The 26,889-nt window shown below is 42.1% G+C and overlaps 1 protein-coding gene across 1 annotated transcript in view; it reads right to left on the minus strand.

Moving 5' to 3' along the window:
- The window catches only part of plce1 (phospholipase C, epsilon 1), a 381,748-nt gene that overhangs the window by 44,531 nt on the left and 310,328 nt on the right, over positions 1 to 26,889 (minus strand). The window contains exons 14-21 of the mRNA XM_043712462.1: positions 24,966 to 25,198; positions 22,207 to 22,268; positions 21,505 to 21,670; positions 21,128 to 21,235; positions 20,915 to 21,031; positions 20,672 to 20,830; positions 17,487 to 17,616; positions 252 to 400 (exon numbers count right to left, since the gene is read on the minus strand). Coding sequence (XP_043568397.1) covers positions 252 to 400; positions 17,487 to 17,616; positions 20,672 to 20,830; positions 20,915 to 21,031; positions 21,128 to 21,235; positions 21,505 to 21,670; positions 22,207 to 22,268; positions 24,966 to 25,198 — 1,124 coding nt within the window. The remainder of the gene's footprint in view (positions 1 to 251; positions 401 to 17,486; positions 17,617 to 20,671; positions 20,831 to 20,914; positions 21,032 to 21,127; positions 21,236 to 21,504; positions 21,671 to 22,206; positions 22,269 to 24,965; positions 25,199 to 26,889) is intronic.

Genomic DNA, 26,889 nt, shown 5'->3' on the forward strand with positions numbered 1-26,889 from the left:
CACAATGTCATATAGAGGCATTGAGTACTTTCTGTTATCAGCACTTCCTAGCCATCAGCCTACTCCTATGCCAATTTCCTGTGCTCCATTTACTACAAGCCCCATTAAACCCCAGCAGTGCCCAGCAACTCCCGACCTGTGCTGTGCTTAGGTCCTTACACTGCTCTGCAGTTGCTATCCTCAGCAGGAGAAAAAACAAAGCATTTTTTTAATGTGACTTAATGCAGAAATGAAAATGTGCAGTTTCTCACAATGAATCTTTTTTGCTTTGTCTTTTCCTTGCTGTGTAACATTGCGTCAGTTGATATTTTTTTGATTCTCCGTGGAGTTTCTTCTGAATATTCAAAGTGATATTTATCACTCGACGGCTTGCTCTCAGGCCTGTCATCGAGAATGTTGTCTGGAAAGGAAGGAACAGACTCTCATGAGACAGTTTTATAACACTTACAGAATGCTTGCCAAGCAGCAGATTCACTTGAGTAGGTTATGTAGCAAGAACTAATGGTTCTGGAAGAGTTAATGCTGAAGATTACATTAGCTCCATCCAACCTGATGATGGCTCACCGTCCTCAAATGAAGAAACAGTTAACTTTGCACAGGTCCTGACAGAAGCAAATGTGCCACACCCTGTTCCTGATAGCTGTCATCATATCTAATCATTTACGTTAACTGTATCTATTGTTATCATGTAATTAATTATATCTTGTTGCATAAGTCAAGTGCATTTGCCTTTTTGCCAAGGGGTGTGTTTATGGGATGTTACTGTATTGGTACAGTTAATTAGTAAGCAGCACAGTGGCTCAGTGGTTAGCACTGCTGCCTTACAGTGCCAGGGACCCAGGTTCGATTCCAGCCTCAGGCGACTGTCTGTGTGGAGTTTGCACATTCTCCCAATGTCTGTGTGAGTTTCCTCCAGTTGCTCTAGTTTCCCCCCACAGTCCAAAAATGTGCAGGCCAGGTGAATTGCCCATGCTAAATTGCCCATGGTGTTAGGTGCATTAGTCAGAGAGAAATGGGTCTGGTCTGGGTGGGTTACTCTTCAGTGGGTCGGTGGAAATGGTCGGGCCAAATGGCCTGTTTCCACACTGTAGTTGAATCTAATCTAATTGGTACTGTGTCTCATATTCGGTTAAGTTTTCCAACAGTTCAGTTATTCTAAATTTCTCTTTCTTTGTATTTTAACTATAGGGTTTAAATAAATTGTATTTTGCTTAATGTTGAGTAGTTTGACCAGTCATAACACTTCTGGAACCAGCACCTCACATCCACCTTTAAAATAAGCAACAGTTAGAGTCTAGGCGAACATTTAGAATGTTTTGAGGGGGTCTGGTCTGGTTCATAACAGGGTGTCCATGGTGATGGAGCATGTATTGTTCACTAGCACAATACAGACCTTTACTGACCACTGCAGGGACTAGGATGCTTCAATGTCATCTTGATTGTAGTAAGTTTCCATTTCAATATGTAGGTTCCCACTAACTGTTAGTTTGCATTTTTGCTGCAGTGCCCAATCAAGAGGTCGAGTTGTGTTTGTTTGAAACATGGAGAATTGGCCAAGGAAATGGTAGTGTAATTATAATGTCTACTGGACTAGTGAACCAGGTTAATACCCCATGGGAATGGGTCCAAATCGCAACATTGCAGCTGGTAAGGTTTAAATGCAATTCATAAATTTGAAGCCAATTTCTTATGGGTCTCTCGTGGTACAGTGGTAGCGTCCCTAGCTCTGAACTAGGAAGCCTGGGTTCAAATCCCATTTGCTTCTAAGGTGTGTTATAGCATCTCTAAACAGGCGGCTTAGAAAGTATCTACTTATGGACTTTAATGATCCATCCACCACTACTCCTTTCAGAGCTGCGCTTACATAATAAGCAGAAAGGAGGATTGGTAGAGTGATGGTAGTGTCCCTACTTCTAGGCCAGAAAGGCTCACCTGCTTCAGAGGTTTGTATGTCCAAACAGGTCAATTGAAAGTATCTGGAAAGTAGGATTGGTGGCAGTGAACTAACCCAACCACCTGCTAACATCCTCAGCCCAGTATGACAAATCGCTCCTGATCCCAAAACATGGAACAATCTTTGTGAGCTTATTCTTTGCAATAATCCCCAATTTACACACATTTAAATGGGACAGCTGTTCTCAGTCAGTGAATGGATGAGCAGGTTTGTTGACAACAGCTGTGCCATGTACATTTTGTGAAAACAACATTATTTCAAGAGAGTTACTGTTATTAGACTTTGCAATATTGTAATTATACCCAACAGAATGTGAAAAACATATTTTAATTTAAAATTAAAAGGAAACAATCTCCCATTTGAAGTGTCAGGTGGAGGGGTGGATGAGGTTGGAAGCTGAACAGGCTATCGCTATACATTCCCATCTCATCCACAATTGATCCCATTTCTAGACAGCACATGGTACAGGGTAGAAGTGATAAGCCACTGCCATGTCTATCATTCAAACTATTTTGGCAAAAGGTACAATTGGCTCAAACCAGTACACAGGAAAATTCCTTTTTTAAAGCATAATTATGTTCAAACAATTTCATTCCCAGACAAAATCCATCACACATTTCCTATTTAGGTACAGAGTGAAGCAATGCATATAGGCTGTTCAAAACCACAGTAAAATTGTTAGGACATAGCAGCTGTCTCTATGCTCGACAGTACTTACTGTTAATCTCGCAATGTGCCAGAGTCAGCTTCCAAGTGTTAAGCAATATTAACCTTATCGCCCCATTTGTTTATATCATGCCTGCCACATAATGGCAATAAAATGGATTTTCTTTTTCAAAAAGAAATCATTCCATACAGAACAGAAAGAATTGCTAAGATTTTGCAGTGAGGCTTCTTTCACAATCTTCACTCCCTCTTCCCTTCAGGACGATGTGCTTTCAGTATCCCTCCTCCACTTGGCCTGTGTAAGGGTAGCGAGTGCTGACAGTTCCATTGAAAGCTCAGTAACTTGAAATGCTACTTTTGATTCTCTTGCTGCTGATGCTGCCTAAACTCCTGAGAGTGTTCAGTATTTTTCACTTTATGCTTCAGTTTTCCAGCGTTCTCATTATTTTGCTGTTGTGAATGCGTGTTCGGGTTATTTGACCACCAGGATATCACTGCCCAGTCCAACTGTAACTCACATACTGCCCACACACTGACACACGTCAGGAAAAATAAATATACATTGTGCAGTTCCCACTGAAAGCAGAGCGTAGCACATAGTCTTGCACTTACCAGCCATCTGTACCTCCTTTACTCTGTAAAACCAAGCTTTTGTGTGCTCCTTTCTCAACCTGCTTTCTATAATGATTTGTGCACAACTACTCCAGATCTGTCTGCAACTACATTCTCTTTAGAATTATATCTTTTATATTACCTCCCTTTGCTTTTCCTACCAAAATGCAATCCTTTACACACCTCTGTACTAAATTTCATCTGCCACACCTGGTTCACAAGCCTGTCTGTGATCTTTTCAAGTCTATCATTATCTTCCTCTTAGTTCATACAGCTCCGGGACACCATTCCTGAAGAAGGGCCTGTGCCCGAAACGTCGAATCTCCTGTTCCCTGGATGCTGCCTGACCTGCTGTGCTGTTCCAGCAATAAAGTTTCAACTTTTACATTTTGCATCATCTACACCTTCTGAAATTCTGCCCCGTGCACCCAAATTTAGGTAATTACTTCAGATCAAGGAAAGCTCTGAGCCCAGTATAGATCCCCGAGGAATCCCACTGCACATATTCCTCTGGTTCACCACTACACATTGTTTCCTGTCACTCAACTAACTTGATATCTAAACTCCTTCTGTCCATTTAATTCACTTTTTCTGGTAAGTATATTATGTGACACTTTATTAAATGCCTTTTCATGGTCCAAGTATACCACACCAAATCTCGCTGTTACCTCAACAAAATATTCAGTCAAATGCTTTGGTCCCTACCAAATCCTGACTGTGTTATCCTGTTTAATCCACACTATCTAAATGATTACCAATGTGACCTTGAATATAATTTCTAAAAGTTCACCCAATATTGCGGTTAAAGTGACTGGCCTGAAAGCTGTAACCAATTTATTCCAAAGGTGATCATTTTTATACTTATATCACATTTCAAACTCCTGTTTCTGGTGGTGTTCAGCTTATTGGAGAAAGAAAGATGGCAGCTAGATGATCTTTCAAAAAAATATATGGAACAAATTGAATGGCTTGCCTTTTTATCATTGGTTGTAGCTGCCAACTGTCCATTTGTAATTTGCAGCATCCAGTAAGAGGTGAGAAATGATCACAATGAACTCACAAACCGAAGAGAGAGGCAAATAACTCTCTGTGTGGTTTGATGTCACAATATGACTTTGAGTTCAAGACAGACTGGTCAAGGAGAAGTGCAGGAAAATCGACGTTTCAGGCAAAAGCCCTTCATCAGGAATAGAGGCAGGAAGCCTCCAGGGTGGAGAGATAAATGGGAGGTGGGTGGGACTGGGGAGAAGGTAGCAAAGAGTACAATAGGTGAATGGGGGTGGGGATGGAGGTGATAGGTCGGAGGGGAGGGTGGAGTGGATAGGAGGGAAGGGAGATTGGCAGGTAGGACAGGTCATGAGGACACTGCTGAGCTGGAAGATTGGAACTGGAGTAAGGTGGGGGGAGGGGAAATGAGGAAACTGGTGAGTCCATATTGACGCCCTAGGGTTGAAGCGTTGCAAGGCAGAAGATGAGGCATTCTTCCTCCAGGTGTCGGGTGGTGAGGGAGCGGCAGTGGAGGAGGCCCAGGACCTGCATGTCCTCAGCAGAGTGGAAGGGGGAGTTGAAATGTTGGGCCACGGGGCGGTGGGGTTTATTGGTGCGGTTGTCCTGGAGATGTTCCCTGAAGCACTCTGCGAGGAGGCGTCCAGTCTCCCTACTGTAGAGGAGACCGCACCGGGAGCAACGGATATAATAAATGTCAAATGCTTTGGTCCCTTGTGTGGAAGTGCAGGTGAAACTTTGATGGATGTGGAAGCTCCTTTAGGGCCTTGGATGGAGGTGAGGGAGGAGGTGTGGCGCAGGTTTTGCAATTCCTGTGGTGGCAGGGGAGGGTACCAGGACGGGAGGGTGGGCTGTTGGAGGGCGTGGACCTGACCAGGTAGTCACATGATCTACGTGACATATTGTATCTGTTGCTCCCAATGCAGTCTCCTTTACACTGGGAGAGGCTGGACGCCTCCTCGCAGAGCACTTTAGGGAACATCTCCGGGACACCCGCACTAATCAACCCCACCATGCGTGGCCAAACATTTCAACTCCCCCTCCCACTTTGCCGAGGACATGGAGGTCCTGGGCCTCCTCCACCGCCGCACCCTCACTACCAGATGCCTGGAGGAAGAACGCCTCATTGCCTGAGAACACTTCAACCCTAGGGCATCAATGTGGACTTCACCAGTTTCGGCACTGTCCCCATGACCTGTCCTACCTGCCAATCTCCCTTCCCACCTAGCCGCTCCACCCTCCTCTCTGACCTATCACCTCCATCCCCACCTCCATCCACCTATTGTACTCAATGCTACTTTCTCTCCACCCTGGAGGCTTTCTGCCTCTATTCCTGATGAAGGGCTTTTGCCCGAAACGTCGACTTTCCTGCTCCTTGGATGCTGCCTGACCTGCTGTGCTGTTCCCGCACCACTCTAATCTAATCTCTGATTTCAAGCATCTGCAGTCTTCATTTTTGCCTGGTCAAGGAGAAGTCAATGTCAAGAAGTTCCTTTGGGTTTAGACTTCAAAATAACACTATTTATTATATCTTAATTTTAAACACTGCTGTACGTGATGATTATACAGGCTCTGACTAATAGTTACATTAGATGGAGATGAATATACCTTGTTCATGTTAGGTGCTTGCATGAGTCTTCCGAGTGCATTCTAAATTCACCTACACTGTGCTACTTATACTCAGTGATGGGCTGCTCCCTAGCATCATTGCAAAGTTGTTCCAGGGTTCTGAAGCATTTATATGAGAAGAACCATGCTAAACAGGAATGAATCCAGTGAACTCTGGACCCTTCAATTTTAATAAACCTGGGGTGAAGAGAGAGCCAAATGGGAAGTGGGCCAAGTACAGGTTGATAGGTTGCAGAAAAGTAATGTAATGTAGAGGCGGGCGGGCTCCAGATTAAGGACTACCAGATAGACCACTAAGAGCCTGAAACACTTAGAATCATAGATTCCCTACAGTGTGGATACAGGCCCTTCGGCCCAACCAGTCCACACTGACCCCTCCAAAAAGTAACTCATACAAACCATTCCCCCATCCTATATTTAACCCTGCTTAATGCAGCAAACCTACACATCCCTGAGCTTGTTGGAATTCCTGCTACTACTGACTTATTGAATGGACTTTCTGTATAGTGGGCACAGGAGCCTCATATTAATGGAAGAGGCTTGAAACCACTACAGGCAGATTTCAAAGTAAAGCAGTGGCTAAAATACCCAGACAAATATGGCACAGGCCAAATTCTCTGGCACTGCCAATCAGTGCACCCTCAATCTGCCTATGAAATAGGGATGTTGAATTTAGGCCCCTTCATGATTGCAATTTCACAATTAGTGGTTCACACTCCTGCTGACTGCTTGCCTGATTCCTAACTGGGTGAAAGGTGATCTTGTTGCCATTTCAGCGATAGGCTTATTGGAGTGAATCATGCACACAAGTCTGCCACATGCTTTGCACATGGAATTTTCCACCTGTACTGCAGACAGGATGCAATCTCTGAAGTGTGGAGGAGGAAGTTGCAACATCACCCCAAGTCAAATGATGCACTGGCTTACAACAAAAGGAATGATATACCACATAATGTACTCTGTCAATGTGGAGAGGTATTCTTCAAGTGTTCACAGTGTTAATTGTAGGGAAGTTAACACAGATTGATACAGTCTTGTTGCTTTGTCAGGATATTGTAAGGATTAGAATCTGTTTGCCCAGTTCCAGTAGGCAGCCAGCAATTCCAAGTGACTCTGTGTCCACGAATAAAGTAGGGCATCTGGAATGTGATGCTTGGGTGTGCTCTTTCTACTTTATCTTTTGCAAATACTGTGGGCAAGGTCAACTCATTCGTCTGAGGCAAAAAAAAGCATTTTGAAAACAGTTATAATGGAAAACTTCCTTCACTGGCACTGATGGTGACAGAATGATTAATGTTGTGAATATATTTCCAACAATGTGCCAACTGAAATATTTATGTGCAGCGGCAACATTATTCCATGTCTTATTCAGTAAAACCCATTTCAATATCGTTTCTTTCCAGAACATATGGTGAACAAAAGAGGTGAACATCTGCCCTAGACTTTAGGTGAAAAACAGAAGCAGAAAATAATAAGCTGAATGCAGAAAAAATGTAAAGAATTTATAACCTCACCAGAAAGCTATTAATGGTTATTAAGTAGAATAAATCAATTCAATAAGAAAGGAAGGGGAGCTATGTTTCACTTTGGTTCGATGAGCAATAATTGTGTGGCAATTACTAACTGTTGTGTGGGACATTACCACATTTTAATTACACAGCTTGTTAATAACAGCATTCCACATTCCCGCTGCCTCAGGGAAGCAATCAACATAATTAAAGACTCCTGCCACCCCAGTTCTACTGTCGTTCACCCTCTTCCTTCCAGCAGAAGCCATAAACTTTTGAATACATGTCCAAATAGATTCAAGAACAGCTCCTTCCCCGCTATTATCAGACTTTTAAATGGACCTCTTCAATGTTAATTCTGACCTCTCTGTGGCTGCAACACTATATTCTGCACTTCGTTCTACTACCCTGATGTACTTTGTATGGTACAATCTGCCTATATAAGCACACAAAACAACGCTTTTCACTGTATCTTGGTACAGATGGCAGCAATAAATCATCAATCCAGAAGATACACTGGAATGGTTTCTCAGCTTGAATTTCACCTCACAATGCAAGCAACCTTACAAGATAACTGGCTAGTAACTACTATTCTTATTCTCTATAGCAATGTAACGTCAGTTTATCAGAAACTTCTAGTTGGTCAGTATTTCTGATATTTGCATGAGGCACTACTTAAAGTATCAGCAGGACTGTTTATCCCAGTGCCTCTCTCTTCTTCCAAGGTAAGATGTGATACTGGGATAGCAGTGACAGGCTCACTAATCACAACAGTCATACATACCAAAGACACTGAGCAGATCAGGCAGCATCTGCAGAGAGAGAGAATTAATGGCAACTAATTTTCTTGCCTCAGGCTGGGATTATTGAAACCACGGATGGATTACTTTATGCCATCTCTGCTTCCTGCACTCCCCCTTTCAGCATTCCGCCACATCCTAGATCAGCTACCCATGGAATGGAAGTGACAACCAAGATTGAAGGGTCCAGTTTGGAGGTTTTTACGTACTGAGGGAGGCAGAAAAACTGCAGGAGTTGCATCTCCTGCACTATCATGGAAAGGTGCTTGGTAAGGACTTGGGGTGACTGAGAAAGTGGGACAGGATGTTGTGCAGGCTGTGTTGCCTCGGAATGCTAAAAGTGGAGGGGAAGATGTGGTTGGTGCGGGCATCTTGCTGGAGGTTGGAGAAAGTGAAGAGAATGATCCGTCCAAGGCCCCAAAACGATCCTTCCTGTTGAAAACCAACATCTTGCAATTTACCGTGTTCACTGTTCACAATATGGCTGGGAAGACCGATCATAAACCGAGTGTAAACTATTTAGAGCCCCCGTCTCTACAGTCCGCAGGTGGATCCCTGAGCTTCCGGTGACTTGGCATTTTCCATTCTCCACCTTATGATCACTCTGCCCTCAGCCTTTTGCAGTGGCCAAGATAGATTGAGAATTTTGTTTCCTTTCACTTTGTAGGTTTTGGTTTTACTATTCTACCTGTCCTTGCATTTCCTGACAGAAACTGTTCATCATTCTATCATGCCTACCTCCTCGTGTGTCCCATTGCCACTCCCTTTTGGCTTCACATCGCCAAAACTATATCAACCAACCTCCCTTGTCTTGTAGACCTTTTTTTTTGGTCTTTCTCTAACTCTTCCCCTTTCAGAGTCTTGAATCTATCACATTTCTAACTTCTCCCCATTCTGTGGAAGGGTTTTCCTTTCCATAGAAGCTGCCTGGCCTAAGTATTTCCAACATTTCGTATTTTGTTTTTCTTTAAATTTCATATCCTCAGCATCTGCTGCAATTTTTCTTTTGAGTCAGATCTGCAAAGTCAAAGCCCAAATAATAACACCTTGAAAGTGTTAAGGTATCTCCAAAATGGAAAGGCTGCATCGAATTGACGGTTGATAATACAGACCCACCCTAGCCCTGCCATCCCCACATTGCAGCACCATCAACAGCCTCGGCATTACAGTGGTGAAACTGGGACTTTTACCTTCTTGGTCATTCACAGCAGAGGAGGATGCAAGAAGGGCATCAGCTACAGGAGAAGAACATAAGACAGAGAGGGAATAAAAGCAGAGAGTCAGAAATTAGTCAGCACAGTGAGTTTAAGAAATATTAAATGTTAGTAAAACTGGAGAGAAATGAATAACTACTCAAGGAAAACCACAACAACTTGTATTAATATTGTGCCTTTAACTTAGTAAAGGATGCCAAGAAATACACTGCCTAGGGTTCCAGCAGCTAAAAGCATGGCTGCCAAAGGTGGAGTGATTACAATCAGGAATGAACAAAGGGCCAGACCTGGAGGAACGCAGACATGTTGGAGGCTAGCGAGGCTGGAGGAGCTGCCAGAAATTGTAGGTGCAGAGGAATGGAGGGCTGTGGGTGTGGGAGAAGGCCATGAAGAGATTGGACAACAGGGATGGGGATTTTAAAATTGAGGTGTTCCATAACTGGGAGGAAGTGCAGCTCAGGGCAAACAGTCTAATGGGAGAATAGGATTCAGTGTGAGTAGACCAATTGCATTAGAGGTTTACAGGAGTTAATGTCTGAATATGGCAAAGGGTAGAAAGCTGGCTTGGAGTGATTTGGAATAGTAGAGCCAACGATGGATGAATGAGGGTTTTATCAGCATAGGAGCTGAGGTGGCTGTGAGGTCAGGCAATTTAACAAAAGCGGAAGTAGATGGCATTACCGACGGCACAGATATGTAGATAAATGATCAGCTTAAGATCCAGTGTGGCAGCAATGTGACAATCTAGTTCAGCTCTAGATCACTGTAAATAATTATAACAAATTCAGTGGTAATGGAGCTGGATTTGTGATACGGAGTATTAACAGAGTGTGTGAGGAACACACAACTGAGTAACCATACTAACAATAAAGACAGAGTGCTTTGAACATAGGTCGTTGCAATATTACCAGAATTACTCTTTTATGACTGACAGCTTCAATCATTAGGTGCATTTTTAACATACAACAGGGTATGAAGTGCTCACAGAGAAATTCCCTGATGGGGAATCTCACTTTCCACAGATGTTGCTCCCACAATTTCCATATGCAACTGCAGTTTTGACATGGCTTTTGGAGTTGGATTTTCATCTCCCTGAGAAGATGATAAATGCCTTCCCAATGCAGAATTTTTTATTTTGCAGGGGAAACGATTTCCTGGCCACGTGCCATTTTCATGTGGCCTTTTCACAGATCGGAAAAGAACATCTTAAGTGCAAAATGAATTATTTTTAATGTCAGGTTCCTATTGTGAGGGCCACAGGAGCAATACGTCCCCACCTGCACACTATTTTTGAAACTGTTGTGGGCTTTGGAAGTCCAAAGGAAGTACATCTTCTTGGAATGTTAATGCCCATGGCAGGGAAGCCTACTCAGGAATCTTCTGACAGGTAACGTTAAAATATTTTAACACCCTTCAATGTTATAACTGAATGCTGTATTGTAATGCAGATATCTGCTAATGCAGTGGTTCATCCTTTGGATATTTCCTGTAAGAGCCAATTGTTCATTACATTGATGCACATTGTGTAAATGTTGGCATGTATTATAGTACTTTATTCATTGGAGAAAGAACTGTACTACATTGAAAAATGCAGAAAAATATTAGAATACCATCCTGTCACTTCTGGTACTGTGATTTCAATGTACAGTCAGCCCTGTCTTTGAAAATGATTCTCTTGTTGTAAGTTAAGAGAAACATAAGCGCTTACCCTTTCTAGTGATAGATAGTGAATTTGCATTAAAAATGGAAATTTAATACCATCTATTCTTTCAATTTCAGGGTCTTCTCACTGCAATTTAATGTTTGGACACTTATGGCTAACATGAAGGCTTGACTGAGTTCTAGAAGTAGTTAGCTTAGCAAATGGTTTATTGAGGTAACTTCTCAACGAACAATTGATAACATAAGGAACTAGAAATAAGATGATCTACCTTTGATAAGAGTTCTGACAATACGATTGTTTGTTTACAAAACGTAATGGCACTTACGGGATTAACATCCCTTCCAAAATAGCACTGCTGGGGTCTTGTGGCACAGTGGTAGTTTTCCTATCTCTGGATTAGATAGCCAAGGTTCAAGTCTCAAGACCCACCTATTCCAGAGGTATGTCATAGCTCACCTGAACAGATTGATTATAAATATTCCCAAAGAGCACTGAGGATGTACCTGCACCAGGTGAATGGCAGCAGTTGAAGGTGGCAGTGACAGTTTCCACTTTATCAATGGCAATTGTGTATGGGCAAGAAATACTGGCCTTCTCAGCAATGGTAATATCTTACAACAACCTTATTTTCCCTGCAGAAGGAAGGCTTTATCTTTGCACCATCAAAGAAAGAGGTTTATGAGAGTCTTATTAGATTGTTTCAGGTTTGTTTTTACATCTGTAAGGAAAACAACTTCAATTGCTATTGCATGGCTCCTGCAGATTGTATATACTGGAGTAGAGGCTATGGAGGATACTTGGGAGATATGGGGCAGAATAGGAATCTGAGGGGGCAAAGACAGTGTCAACGGGGGCATGGAGAGGTGAATGGGTACATGGGGATCTGAGGGGGCTTGGAAGAGTCAAAGGAGGGATTTAGAATGATGCACAGAGGATCAAAGAATGGGAGCTTATGTTGAGGAATAGAGGAGCATGGAGGTTGGGTGAGGGTGGCAGAGTGAGATTTAGGGGGTGTTTAATTAATGCTGGGAGCTGGGTTTCCATCTCTGAGAACTGAGGGAGGCCTTCTATCCAGCCCAACATTGCAGCTCACTCCTTCATCTCTCCAACATGCCTTTCAAACTACTTTCAAATACAAGCTCTGAAGAGACAAAAATCTTGGGCAATTTTGTTATGAGCCAGAGGTGTACATTTTAAAAGCTGGGGGAAGAATGGGGCTGTGGTCATGTTGCTGACCCAGTTATCCAGAAGCCCAGTCACTGCTCTGCAGCTCGTGGAGTCTGTATTCAATTAAAAACACAAATTCAAAAGGTAGTCTCAGTGACCATGAAACTTTTATTGATTGGTCATAAACACCCAGCAGTAATATCGTTAAGGGAAAGAGTTCTGCCACCTTTACCTGGTCTGACCTACATGTAATTCCACAGCCACAGCAATGGGTCTATCCTCTGGAATGGTACAAATTCAAGGGCAATTCGAGTAACAGATGTTGGCCTTGCCAGTCACACCCATGTCCCATGGAAGAATCAACGAGGGGAAAGGGCCCATTCACATTTCACACCCCAACATCAAATCGGTCTCTCTGCCTTTGAAACTACTTGAATCTCATATTCCCAACCTCCTCATTCTTCAGATTTGTTTCATACAGGAGCAGCTATAATACTCTTGAGGTGGAATTGACACTTCAGGCTAGTTGTGTGTGTTACAGGCACAGTAATAGTTAAAGTGGTTTAGACTGTTGTTTTGGCATGACAAATATGAATACAATAGCTGACTCAGTGTTAGTCTGGAAGACCTGAACTGCATTAACTAAATTACACACTTGATAATTATCTTGGCTGGGCGTGTTAATCTCAGCATTAACATTTAATGGATATTGTTACCATATGGATGTTTTTAGGCTGCATTAAACTCTGCAACAATTAAATATAATTGTCAGGTTGCCCAGTCACATAGTGGCAGCAGTGGTGCTGGGCGAGTCATTAAGACTGCACTGATGAGTGGTCAACCTGATGCCCCTTACTGGAGACAGGTGAGTAACAGCAATGCCTGCCCACCTGCTGCCAATGAGCTGTCCTATTGGGAGCATTCCTCCCCAGTTTTCCATTACTTCCCTTTCTCTTACACGTGTTGAAGTGTTTCATTCAACAGATAACTGGTGCCCGACAGGGTAGTTAACAGCATAGTCCAGTCAGTGAGACCCCAGAACAATGCTTACACACGTGTGCCTATTCCAGAGTGGGTTATGGCTGCAGTTCACCACAGGGCAAGGACAAATAGTAGTGAATGATCAGGTTTATATACCCACTTCATGAAGGTGCTGAGCTAGAGGGGGAGGTGAGTCCAAATTGAATCTGAGTTTACATTTATTTTTAGGAATTACATTCGCCAAAAGCTTGTTTCCTGTAGATCCCTGCAATATAATAAGTTGAAATCCAAAGAGATTTATTTTGCTAACCAAAAGTCAATATATGGAGTTCGGCCACTGATCAGCCGTGATCTTACTGAATTGTGGAAGAGACATAAGGGGCTGAATGGTCTACTCCTGTTCCTAAGTTCCTAAAGCATGATTTCTGCACCATTTACTGAGATTACTTCTGTGCTAGTAGATCCATGTCTTGCAGAAAACTGGATTCAGCCTTTGCCCTACCCTATGGAATGGTCCATGCCAACAAATTATGTTCCCCACCTCTCCTTGTCGACACATGGGTCTAAACACCCACCTGAGCAGCAGAAACCCAGGTCCAATTTTCAATCCAAGGTCACGTGTGCAAAAGTGGGAGAAATCCTGACTATTTTCAGCCTGGCATGGGGGAAGAGGTATGGGTGCAACCTAGTATCAAGGTAGCTGATCTAGTAGATCTCAGGAGTCTGTCAATCTCTGAGATGGGCAGGGTGGAAAGCCAATCTCAGGGCTCTCGCTCCTTGGCCAAAAATTAAAATAAAAGACTAAAATAGCCTTCCTCTAGCCTTCACACCTCCCTCACTGCATTTCACACATACATGCCTTCTAATGCCCACTACCCATCTCCTACAGACCCTCATAGCCCAAGTGCAACCCGATACCATTCAGTAACTCCCCCCATGGTCCTTCATACCCACTATGCCATCTTAGTGCCTACTTCCATCTGTCATCTTTACCTAATTCACCTATAATGCCAATTCACCTTGAATAAGGTGAATAAGGTGAATTTATGGGCGGCACGGTGGTTAGCACTGCTGCCTCGCAGCGCCAGAGACCCGGGTTCAATTCCCGCCTCAGGCGACTGACTGTGTGGAGTTTGCACGTTCTCCCCGTGTCTGCGTGGGTTTCCTCCGGGTGCTCCGGTTTCCTCCCACAGTCCAAAGATGTGCAGGTCAGGTGAATTGGCCATGCTAAATTGCCCGTAGTGTTAGGTAAGGGGTAAATGTAGGGGTATGGGTGGGTTACGCTTCGGCGGGTCGGTGTGGACTTGTTGGGCCGAAGGGCCTGTTTCCACACTGTAAAGTAATCTAATCTAAGTAATCATGCATATTGAATTTAGAAAAAGATTGATTACTTTAGATCACGCTCTATTGAGGAAAAATCCGCATATATAAACACTTTTGACAGTTCTTGACAGGTTGGACAGTTGCAAGAGGTTAACGCAACCCTTTTTCATAGCTAACAATCCTAAAGGCCATCTGAGGCCTGCCTCGAAGGAGACCTGATTGATCCACTCCACCCCGAAAGGGTCTGTGACCTCCACCCTCAAAATGTTCTGAGACCAAGTCCACAGGGGTAGGTCAATGCTCCCAAAGAATACTCTGGTTATGCACTGAGATCTGACCTGCTCCTACCTTGACCTGGTCTGCACACTCGGGTTTCCTAACACAAAGATTAGATTTGAGCAGAGGTAGCTGATCATTAATACCGTGACTGCCTCTATGAACTGTTTGTATGCAAATTACAGACTACCCTCGTTCTCACCCCGGCGGGAATGAGAAATATCAAACTAGGAAATGAAACCTCAGATTCTGGAGGCATTCTGCCATTTTCACTGTGGTGAAGCAAATCTCCTTTGTGGCAAAAACCTGAGCTTTAACGCTATGATTTTGATCAAACGCAATTAAGAAACTTAAATTAGCAGCACACATCAGGTCAACATCTAGAAACTGTTGACAGAATCTGATCAATTCAATACCTTTTGAAGATGCAAGCTCCTCAAAAAATGGACATCAAAAGATAAATGTTAATGATTCTTTGTGCCATTCAGACAATTGAAAGTACGAGTGTATATGGGGCTGGAAATGGGCACACTACATGTTGTATTTATTGTCAGTGCTCTTCCAATCTTACAAATTCCAAGAACTCGACACATCTCCAGCTCCAGCCCTTTCTTCAACCCCCTCACTATTGGTGTAGGTTAGGTAACTCCCTACCAGAAGAACCAAAGGAGATAAAGAAGTCAATGAATTAAAAACAAAAGTGTTTGTAGGATGGATGTCTAGTCAATTCTTCAAGTGAGACATAAATATGCAATAGACTGACAGGAGAAATGAATAAGATAATAAGAAGTAGGACCAGGACTAGCTGAAGCTCCACCATTCAGACAGGTCATGGTCAATCTGATGGCAGTGTTAACCTTACTTTCCTGCCGCTCCCTGGCAAAGAGAAAATGTGAGAACAGAATGGCAGTTAACATTAAACAGAACCCAATTATTGGCAATTAGTATGTAAATATTAAGTGCTTATAAGAATGAGGACATAGTTATTGGAAACAAAGAAGGTGATACATGTTTGGGAGTGCGCAACATATCCAGAATAATTAATGGTTATCTTGCAGCTGGGTTTGCTGAGGAAGAGAATGCAGCCAAAATACTTACAGAGGATAAGTCCTCTAGGCCAGATGGCTTGTAGAATAGATTCCTTACAGCGTGGAATCAGGCCATTCAGCCCATCAAATCCATACTGACCCTCCAAAGCACATCCTAACTAGACCCATCCCCATCCCTGTAACCCTGCATCCCAGGTTGCTAAAGGAGACGTGGGTTGAATTCAGGGAATGGTTTGCCATATAAGCTCCAAGAAACAGTACCCAGGTGCCAGGAGGAATTTAAGGACAGAACTAGTAACTGCACAACAGTCAGTTCAGTGTCAGTGTTGGAGGAGGCTTTAGAAAAAGATAATCCAAGTAAAAGTCTTTAGGTGCATGGAGAGGTTTCAGTTCATGAAGGAGAGGCAGCATAGGTTGTAAAAGACAAACCATGCTTCATGAATCAAACTGACAGCTAAACTGGGAAATACTCAGTACTTTATAAAATCTTTAACTTTTGGGGCTGTTGTTATCTTTGCAGCAGAGGGGAGATTCATAGAGACACAGATAATTATCAGATAGTTGTAACAGATTTCGGCAAATTAGACAGAAAAAAAGCTGTTCCCATTAGTTGATGGTGCACACACTGGGAACACAGATTTAAGGTGTCCAACCAGAGATACTACGTGATGTAAGGAAAAATGTAGCAAATGGGAATGGCCTGTAGTATGAGAAGGTGGCGAAAGCAAATGTAACCAGTGACTTCAAAAGAAAATTGGATGAGCACTAGAGGGAAATATAAATGTGGAGCAAGACAGAAATAGAACAGGGAATGGACTAACTGGGTTGCTTTTGAGAGCTGCATCAATTTGATGGGTTAGATGATCTTTTCTGTGCTATTGTAATTCAACACCAGTGGCCAGGCCCTTCATTCTGCAATTCTTTCTCTAAGCCTCTCTGACTCTCCATCCCTATTTAAAACTACCAAACAAAGCTGGTTCCCTTACAGTCATGTGTCTTTATAATGCCTGTGGTGTCAATTTCTGTCTGAATTCACCTCAGTGAAGCAACAATGCCAATTTCCTCCATTAACAACCCAGATTGAAACTAGTTGTTGGTGTCAATTAGGGTGAAAAAGTAAAGAGCACTCCCTTATTTAAATGCTCATTCCCTCTTTGACTGACTCAACTGCCAATCTCTCCCAGAAAGCAGAGTGTACGAGATTCTGACTAACCAACTTTCACGAGGGGATGATTCATCCATGGTCCTAACTGGCCTCTGACAGGACAGCTGGGATTGGGAATTTCCATGTGGACACAAGTGAGCATTGGTTTCCCAGAACGGAACATCACCTTGTGATTGTACAGTTTGCTGTGCGTGGTGAGACACAACTCCACCTTATTCAGCTGACACTCATATTCACTCTGTACTGGGATCTTTACAAAGTACAACAGTGCTCCCGCTTTGCTTTATCTAGTCAGTATTTTTAACGATCAACTGCTGGGACATCAGTCTAAAAACATACCGATACAATGCACATTCTTGCAAAGAACGTGAATCTGAAAACAGAACATGAGACTAAGAGAGTGCTTCTGTTTTAAACAAAGGTGTGGTTTCAAATCAAGAATAAAAAAAAGATCAGATACAATATGTTTTCTACCGTCAGAGAGAGACTCATAGTCATAGTCGTAGTCATCGTCTTCATCATCTTCCTCATCATTGTTTGGGCTACCTAGACCAGTCGGGTTGCCGTTGCTGGCCTGTGCCTGTAGGTTGGCCAGCTGGTGAGCCTGTGAGATATAACACATCTGTCAGTACAGCAACCTCAGCACAGCGACTGACAAACCAATAAGCCATGTAGAAAATGCCAGGCAATAAAAACATGGAACCTTCTCGCCCAGTCACGGCCTCGAGCAGCGATCACTTGAAAAATTCAGAACTGAGACTACCAGACCTTCACTGGGTGAGGATATTAAGCATTAGGCGTAGGTTTGTAAAAGACAGACCATGCTTCACGAATCAAGCGGAGTTTTCTGACAAGTAAACTGGGAATGCTTTATAAAATCTTCAAAGTCTGGGGCAGCATGGTGGCTCAGTGGTTAGCACTGCTGCCTCATAGCATCAGGGTCCCAGGTTCGATTCCAGCCTTGGGCGACCGACTGTGTGGAGTTTGCACGTCCTCCCTGTGTCTGTGTGGGTTTCCTCCGGGTGCTCCAGTTTCCTCCCACAGTCCAAAGATGTGCAGGCCAGGTGAATTGGCCATGCTAAATTGCCCGTAGTGTTAGGTGCATTAGTCAGAGGGAAATGGATCTGGATGGATTACTCTTCGGAGGGTCGGTGTGGACTGGTTGGGCCGATTCTACACTGTAGAATCTAATCTGTCGTGACTCTGGGAATAGTAAGACCTGATTTCCAGCACGTTGCCCCAGTGAGGTGTAACAGCATCCAGATTTGATCAACACACACTTGAGGGGATATCCCAGAATGGACTCAGGGATAATGGAATTTAACAATAAGATTAGGTTGGAGAAGCTGGGGTTGTCATTTTTGCAGCAAAGGCGGTTGAGGGGAGATTCATAGAGATGCATGTAATTGTAACAGACTTTTGCAAATTAAACAGAAGAAAAAGGCTGTTCCCATTAGCTGGGACACAGATTTAAGGTGTTCAAGCAGAAATACAAGGGGATATAAGGAAGAGTACGATGAATGGGAATGGCCTGCAACTTGTAGCATGGGAGAGCAGTGATCGTCTGAGCAAAGAAATTTCTCCTCATCTCTGTCCTGAGCAACTGACCTCTTGTGCTGTCGCTGTGCTGCCTCTGTGTTCAAGATTCCTGATCCAGGGAAAATAATCTCACTATGTCTGCACCGAAACACCTTCAGAACTTAGCATGTTTTAACGAGATTATCTCTGATGTTTCTAACCTTTAGAGAATATAGGCTGAATTTACTCATACTCTCATCACAGGACAACTCTCTCATACAGTGATCAGTGCAATGACTCTTTACTGCCTCTAATCCAAATACATTCTTGCTCAGTTATGGAGACCAAAATTGTGTTTTAGACATGGTCTCACCAAAGCTATATACAAATTATAACAGGCTTTCTATTTCTTGTTCTCCAATTCCTTTACGATAAAAGCCAAATTGACATAGGCCTTCCTAATAATTTGTATACTAATGTCCTACTTTCCTTGTACAACCTCCCTGAATACCAACACTTAGAAGCACCACACTTTTAATAAAAATCTGCTTTTTATTTTTAAATCCAAAATGAACCACCTCACACTTCTCCACATTATATTCCAGCTGCCACCTCGTTGTCCACCCAGTTGTCCTGGTTGTAACTTACCCATTTCTCTGAGAAGAATCTTTGTGTCTGCCTCTCAGTTTATATTCCCAATCAGTTTTATATTATCAGTAAATTTTGATATATTACTCTTGGTCTCTTGATCGAAGTCATGAATATAGACTGTAAATAGCTGAGGCCCTAGCTTAAGCACTTACTGCGCTTCACAGCTACAGCTTGCCAACCTGAAAATGACATGTTTAATTGTTTCCTGATTATTAATCCATATTCTAACATATTGTGCGAAACCTTCTGTCTTTAGTTTACATACTAACCTTTCATGTGGCACCTTATCACATGCCTTTTGGAAATTCAAGTACATGGCAAATACAGGTACCCCTTTATCCTCAAAAACTGAACCATTTTGTCAAAGACAAGATCATGTTTATTCTGACTGAACATACAATATTTTTTAAAGTGCGTTGGTGATATGAACATTCATATGAACATCCGAATTAGGAGCAGGCACTTGGCCCTTGAGTCTGCTTCACCATTTAATTACATCAAAGCTGATCTGAGTACTCCACATTCCCACTCATCCCCGATAACCTTCCAGCTTCTTACTTATCAAGAATCTACTTGCCTCAGTCTTAAAAATATTCAAAAGCTTAGTTTTTCCACTGTCTTTTCAGGAAAAGAATTCCAAAGACAACTTTATTACATTGTTGTGTAAAATGGGTAATCATTTATTTTTTAAAAACTTGGATTCCCCCACAAGAGGAAACACCCTTCACACATCTACCTTGCAAGACTCCTTTTAATCTTATTTATTCCAATTAAGTTATCTCTAACTCTTTGAAATCCTACAAATAAAAACCTACACTGTCCAATCTTTCCTCATAAGACAACCCGCCCATTTCAGGTAATAGTCAGGTAAACCTTTTCTGAATTGCTTCCAAAGCATTAAATAAGGAAACCAATACTGTGCACAGTACTCCAGATATGGTCTCATCAATGTCCCATGTAACTGAAGCAGTTAATCTTCTATCCTTTGTAATACTTTACCCCTCTACACAACGACTTCCTTAACAATAATTATTAGTTCAGGGGATCAGCTATATGACCTGGGATTTTCAATAGGGGAATAATGAGACAGATTTTCCCATTTCTATGCCAGACTGCACTGAATTGCCTGGATACAGAGTATGGATGAAAATCAATGCAAGAAGCTTTGTAAGCTTGATCTTTTGTCCATTTCAGCGAATGGATCAAAAATGATAACCTCAATAATGTGCAATCACTCCAATCTGATTTTCCTGGGTTTGTTGTACCCTAGGGATTCAATGTGTGATTTTTAACTACTGCTCAAGGCAACTCTCTATCCAGTGAGCTCCTTGTATGGTCATCCTATTGGTATTTTCATGGCTTCATCTGGATTTTCAGAATGTTAGCTGACATTGAGAAGTATAAAAGGCACCAATGTAATTATATTTCCAGACCAGCAAGTCTTATGAATTATGATTACAATCCAGCAGAAAAGTCTGAACAAAGCTTACCTTTTGTTTAAGTATATCTACTGGAGTCTGATGGGCCTTCAGTTTCTTGTTCTTGAGAAGGATTTTGCCTCGGAGTTGCCACACGGATGGAAGCATTGGATTATCCGCAAAGTCACTCTCAAACAGAAATTTTGTTACCAGTTTGTCTCCAAAGACATTCTAAAAAGTAGACAGATCTTTTGTTAGAGCTCGCCCAGCAGTCATCAACCCCCAGTACTGGGAACAAACAGTTGTAATACTTGCCTTAACAATTTCGGCCATCTTACGCTGCTGAGGCAATGAACAGTGATTCTCTATCGATAAAATTACTGGCATCTCAGAGTTTACAAATGCACTTCGATTGATTGATTCAATGACATCCTACGAGGGGAAAATACAAATGGCCATTAAACCGGCACTTATTGATATCCCTTTATTTATATCACACAAGACCAAGGAAATTAAACTGAACTGCACCTTAAATGGGATCTTTGTAGTGAGTGTGTGACCGTGATAGATGATTGGCATACCATCATCTCCATCCCAACAGTCCAGCTCCACACTCCGGCATCCCTGCAACAGCACCTGAAAAGAGCAAATAGGCACCAAATCACTGGAGAAGGAATGGAACTACAACAAAGTACATACAACTGAGAGAGAAAGAGTAGGTTAAAGAGAGAGAAGGAAAGGGAGGAAGAGATAGAGGGAGAAGGTACAAGGAACAAACAGAACCAGAGATGGATTACCAGGCAGACAAACAGAAACAGAGAAAGAGAAGGGGACAGAGCAAAAACCAGCTGGGAATAGCTGTAGATATGCAAGAGAAGGAAAGACTGGGGTTAAGGATCTGATACCTGGCTATAAAGTTCCACTGAGGACTCTCCTTTAAGTTGATGCCCTGTGAGGTAAGTGTTGTGAGAGGATTCAATGTAATAATATGAAAGTGGGTACTGTAAATCCTCGACATTAACTTGGGATTCATCGTTCTTTGAAGCAGCGTTTTCTTTGTCCATTAGAAACCTGAAAATAGTATTTGTAAAAGATGTATAAAATGCAGTGTAGATAACTGTCGCTCTGTAATTATTAGAAACACAATCAACTTGTTTTCAGCTGTTACAAACATTAGAAATATAAGAGTCACTATTTCCCTTGCTTCTCTTGCTCTATTACATTCCATCAAGCTCCATTCTACTTCATGTGTCATTCTCTGTCCTAAATAAAGAGCCATGAACATTGGACCAGTTTAAAATATGAATTATTAGTTGACATCATCCCAAGCCAAAACACCGTCTGCCCCTGCGTGGGACAGCCGTGACCCCCAAGAATCTGAAAAGGAAAGCGCTTGATGAGTGTGTGTGGTCATTTTGATTTCAGTTCAACATTTTGTCCATGTACAGACAGAAGTGGAGCCTTCAAGATGAAATAAAGCGAGCAGAGTGAGAAGGTGATTGGTAAATATGAACGAAGCACTTGTTAGTGCACCAAAAGGACTGGGTCATCTATGTATGGGTGTGATGGCCTTTTCTGAAACAGCAATTTAAAGAGACATGCATTACCTTGCAAAGCCCTCAAATGACATCAATCCTTGTTGGCGCATGTTAATTGATGGCTCAAATTTCTGAAAGAGAATGAACATTTTTTTTTCCAAATGAAAAATTAAGCACTATTTACTTGATACAAGTCTGTGGAATTCACCCTGTGTGGAGGGGTTCATATAAATGTTCTTGTCAGTTACGATAAGTTCCCTCCAATGATATTAAATGAACTCGAATTCTGATTTAGAATTTAGCAGATAACAATGTGACAAACAGTCCCCAGTCTCAACATATTCCCAACAGGACAAATACAAATAAGAGAAATTCATGAAACAAGATGTTTGAATTTCAAAGGGCTGATTGTCATAGCTAAACATCACACGACACCAGGTTATAGCACTGCTCCTTCAGCTTGTATTTTCAAATAAACCTGTTGGACTGTAACCTGGCATTGTGCGATTTTTAACTTTGTCTACCACAGTCCAACACTGGCATCTTCACATCGTGATTGTCATAGTTTAGGGGTTTCCAAAAATGCCACAGGTTATTGTTTAAACAACTCAAGTTTAACACAATATTCTCCTTCTTGTGGGATTTGGTAAGCAGGGTGCAAGTATCTTCTCAAACTCCTGAGCCCCTATCATGGCTCCTTCAAGTAGTTATGGGCAATTTTCACCCAATTCTTAAAGAGCAAAATCTGCAAAACAAAAAAACTGTGTAGTACATGTTTATCAATCAAATTCAATCGGATTGGCATAATGATTGGCTGGATAGAAAATGGATGACATTCACTGCTGGACTTCTGTCATCGCCTTGACAACGTGGTGAGGGTAATTCTGAAGAGTTACATTAGATTCCAAGCATTGGATATTGCCATTAGGAGAAACTAAAAGATGATTTCCATTTGGCAGCCCTGCAAGCACCTGATCTTTTAATGGGGGACAAGGAGTAAGAGAGATATATCACCCAACAGGAGATGAACACAAAGTGACATTAGATTTTACAGGAGATTAACAATCATTAGTGGAGTAATCAGTACATTTACATTCACGGGAGTCTGGATACACACCTTACACCTGTCAGTATTATCAGTGTAACCAATAAAGTGGCAAATAGCCAGTTCAGATGAGCACCTCTGTTTGACTCATCTTGCCAAAGGTATCTTTCAGAAAATAACAAAGTAGGATAAGGGCATTCAGCTTTTCAAAACTTACTCTACCACTCAGTGAGATCATTGCTAATCTTCTACACCATCTCCAACTCTCTACTTTTCCAGAGATCCCATAATTTCCCTGGTATTCCAAAATCTAACAACCTTTTATTTTAATTCATTCATGGGATATAGGCATCACTGGCTGGACCTGCATTTATTTATCATCTGTTATTAAGAACAAACAACAGTACAGCACAGGAACAGGCCCTTCGGCCCACCAAGACTGAGCTGACACATGACACCTTTCTTAAAAGGTTTTGCCCCTATACGGCTCATATCCTTCCGTTCCCCGCCTAGTCATGTATCCACCAAGATACCTCTTAAATGTTGCTATTGTATCTGCCTCCACCAGCTCCGCTGGCAGTGTATTCCAGTCACTTTCCACCCTCTATGTAAAAAAAATTTTCCTCTCACATTTCCTTTAAACTTTACCCCATTTTACCTCAAACCCAAGTCCCTTAGTAACTGACATTTCTAGCCTGGGTAATAGACTCCAAGTACCCATTCTATCCATGCCTCTCATAATTTTGAGAAGTTCTATCAAGTCATCCTTATCCTTTGATATTCAAGTGAATACAAACCATCTGATCTCTCCTCATAACTAATAACCCTCCAAACCAGATAACATACTGGTAAAGCATTTCTGTACCCTGTCCAAAGTCTTCACATCTTTCTGCTAGTACGGTGACCAGAACAGGACGCAATCTTCTAAATGAAAGTTCTATACAGCTTTCTGTCACCCTTAAGAAGGTAATGTGTGTCACACTGTGGCAGTCTATGGGTAAAGTATAGGAAAGGCGTTCCAGGATTTTGACCCCATGATTGTGAAGGAGCACTGACATCACTCCATATCAGGATAGTGTGTGACTTGGAGAGGAACTTACAGGTTGAATATACTTAACAATTGAACAACCACAGCTGTCTGGGTTAAGAATTCCAAATCTTCATAACCTTATGAGCAAAGACATTTCTCAACATAAAAACAACCCTCCCATCAACCTATTAAGATCCTTAAGAATTTAATATAACTTAATGAGATCATCTTTCATTTATCTAAATTTCAGGGAAAGTAGGCCCAGTCCACTCACCACCTCCTCATACAACAATGCCCTTCTACCCCGTTTCAGGGATCAATTTTATAAAACTTCATTGCTTTTCCAGAAGGTATATCCTTCTCTTTTTGAAGAAACTTACTCACACAGTGAATAGTTCGGATCTGGAAATGTAGAGCCTTGAAGTATGGTTCAATTGAGACATTCTATTAGGCATTGAAAGATTATTTAAATAGAAACAAAGCACAGGGCTGTGGGGTAAGGAGGGAGGATAGCACTAACTCTTGATACACTTCCAGAAAGCCAATGCAGATTGAAGAATCAAATAGCCTTCTTCTGCACAGCAGTGATTCCTCCCAAAGGTTAGAAGACCAAAGCAGTGCAAAGCACTTCAGGCACAGTCTCACCTAGCTCTAGAAATCTGCAGTGAAATTTGTTTTCTCTTATAATGCCAATTGGTATGTAACAAAGGCAAATACACCATTTGGTTTCCTAGAACAATAAATCTCTCTAACCTGGATAATGCTGAGGATTTCATCATATGTGTGGTTCTCCCCTTGACAGTTCATCAAGAAGTCATTTAGTTGTAGGATCCCCATTCCGCTCTCTCCCAGGGATGCAATTTCCACTCGATTAGTGACTATGCTGGTTGCAGCAATGTAATCAGAAATCTGTCTCTGATTGTCTGATATTTGCTGTCGGCTTTTTATAAACAGACCAAGATCAGATACGTTTCTTGTCAAAAGGTCTAGACAAGCAAGAGAAAAAAATAATCTTTTCATTACTCTTTCAATGTGGCTCACTAAAAATACAGAATAAATTACTTTTTAGTTAAGAATCCAAACACTAAATAGAATCAATGTTTGTTAATTTCTCCAACCTTTCTTCCTCAAGGTAAAAATAAATTCACCCCAATTAACCTGATAAATATTATTTTTCTAATTACTGTTCCAAATGACTGAGAAGGATATAGGTCTCAGTAGAAATGAGTTTAAAATAAGTGCTACAGAATAATTATTGGCAGGGATGTTATTACACAACCATTTATCTATTCGTACTACATTGTTCTTTCGACCCTAAGGACTGATATTTTTAAAATGAATTGATGCAATTTCTCTTAAACACCAGAGGAACTAACTCAGTGTTAGTGGGTTAAGCACTTGCATACTTTAACCACTAAGTTGCTGTACCATTTAGAATTGTAGGGGTGGCTCACTGGTTAGCACTGCTGCCTCACAGCGCCAGGGACCCAGTTTCGATTCCAGCCTGTCTGTGTGGAGTTTGCATATTCTCTCTGTGTCTGCATGGGTTTCCTCCCACATTCTGAAGATGCACAGGTTAGGTGAATTTGCCATGCTAAATTGCCCATAGTGTTCAGGGATGTGCAGGTTAGGTGCATTAGTCAGGGAAAATGTCGAAAATAAAGTAATAGGGTAGGAGGAATAAGTCTACATGGGATACATTTCGGAGGGTTGGTGTGGATTTGTTGGATCTAATAGCTTGTTTCCACACCAACCTATGGGATTTTATAATTCTGTGAGTCGGCTGGACGAAAGTAAACACTCGGTTGGACAAAGTAAATGGGTAGGCTAGCAAGTGGGTCAGTGGATGAGTGTGCTGCAGGTAGTCAGATCAGGTCTTGGGGTTTTGTGGAGCCTCAGGGGTTAGTGTGGACTGGGGGAGAGATACTCAGGTTGGGTGAGGGGCAAATTGATCAGGACTCAGATGTCAGGGATAATAAAGAATGTAAGCAGAAGATCGATAAGTTGACAAGGGATTCAGTCTGACAGATTCCCCGTTACCGAGGAATTAGATGTTAATCTGTCCAATATTTCCAGAGTAACAAGTGGCTGTCTCTCTGTCACTTCCATGGATTGGAACAGAGACACACATATACAAAGTCAACTCTCTATTTATGTGCAATTGATTGAAAAGAAATGGGGCTTGTTAAATAGGGTTATAGAGTAATACAGCCTGGAAACAGGCTGTTCGGCCTAAACTGGTCCATGCTGACTATGCTGCCCAATTCCAATTGCTCGCATTTGGTCCATATCCTTCTAAACCCTTCCCATGAATTACTTTTCTGAAAAGGATTGCCACTGAACTATCCCATCAGAACCCATGCTGGAAGAATAATAGCTTTTTTAAAAACAGGTAAGTATTTGGAAAGGAGGAAGATAAAAGGCCCTGGGGAAAGAACAGGAGAACAGAACTCCTTCACACTAGGCCAGAGGTGCTAACATCAACTGTCGTCTGCCTGGTGAGATCAGCCAGCTATAGCTCAGGCTTTAGGTCCTCATGACTCACCAGTACACTGCAGACTGCACTTAGCCTCCAAGGGCTGAACACCAAAAGGGAGCCTGGCCTATTAGTTAGAAAAGAAGGGCTATTGCCCGAAACGTCGATTCTCCTGTTCCTTGGATGCTGCCTGACCTGCTG

This window comes from Chiloscyllium plagiosum, chromosome 22 (genome assembly GCF_004010195.1).
Source record: "Chiloscyllium plagiosum isolate BGI_BamShark_2017 chromosome 22, ASM401019v2, whole genome shotgun sequence".
Classification (NCBI taxonomy): domain Eukaryota; kingdom Metazoa; phylum Chordata; class Chondrichthyes; order Orectolobiformes; family Hemiscylliidae; genus Chiloscyllium; species Chiloscyllium plagiosum.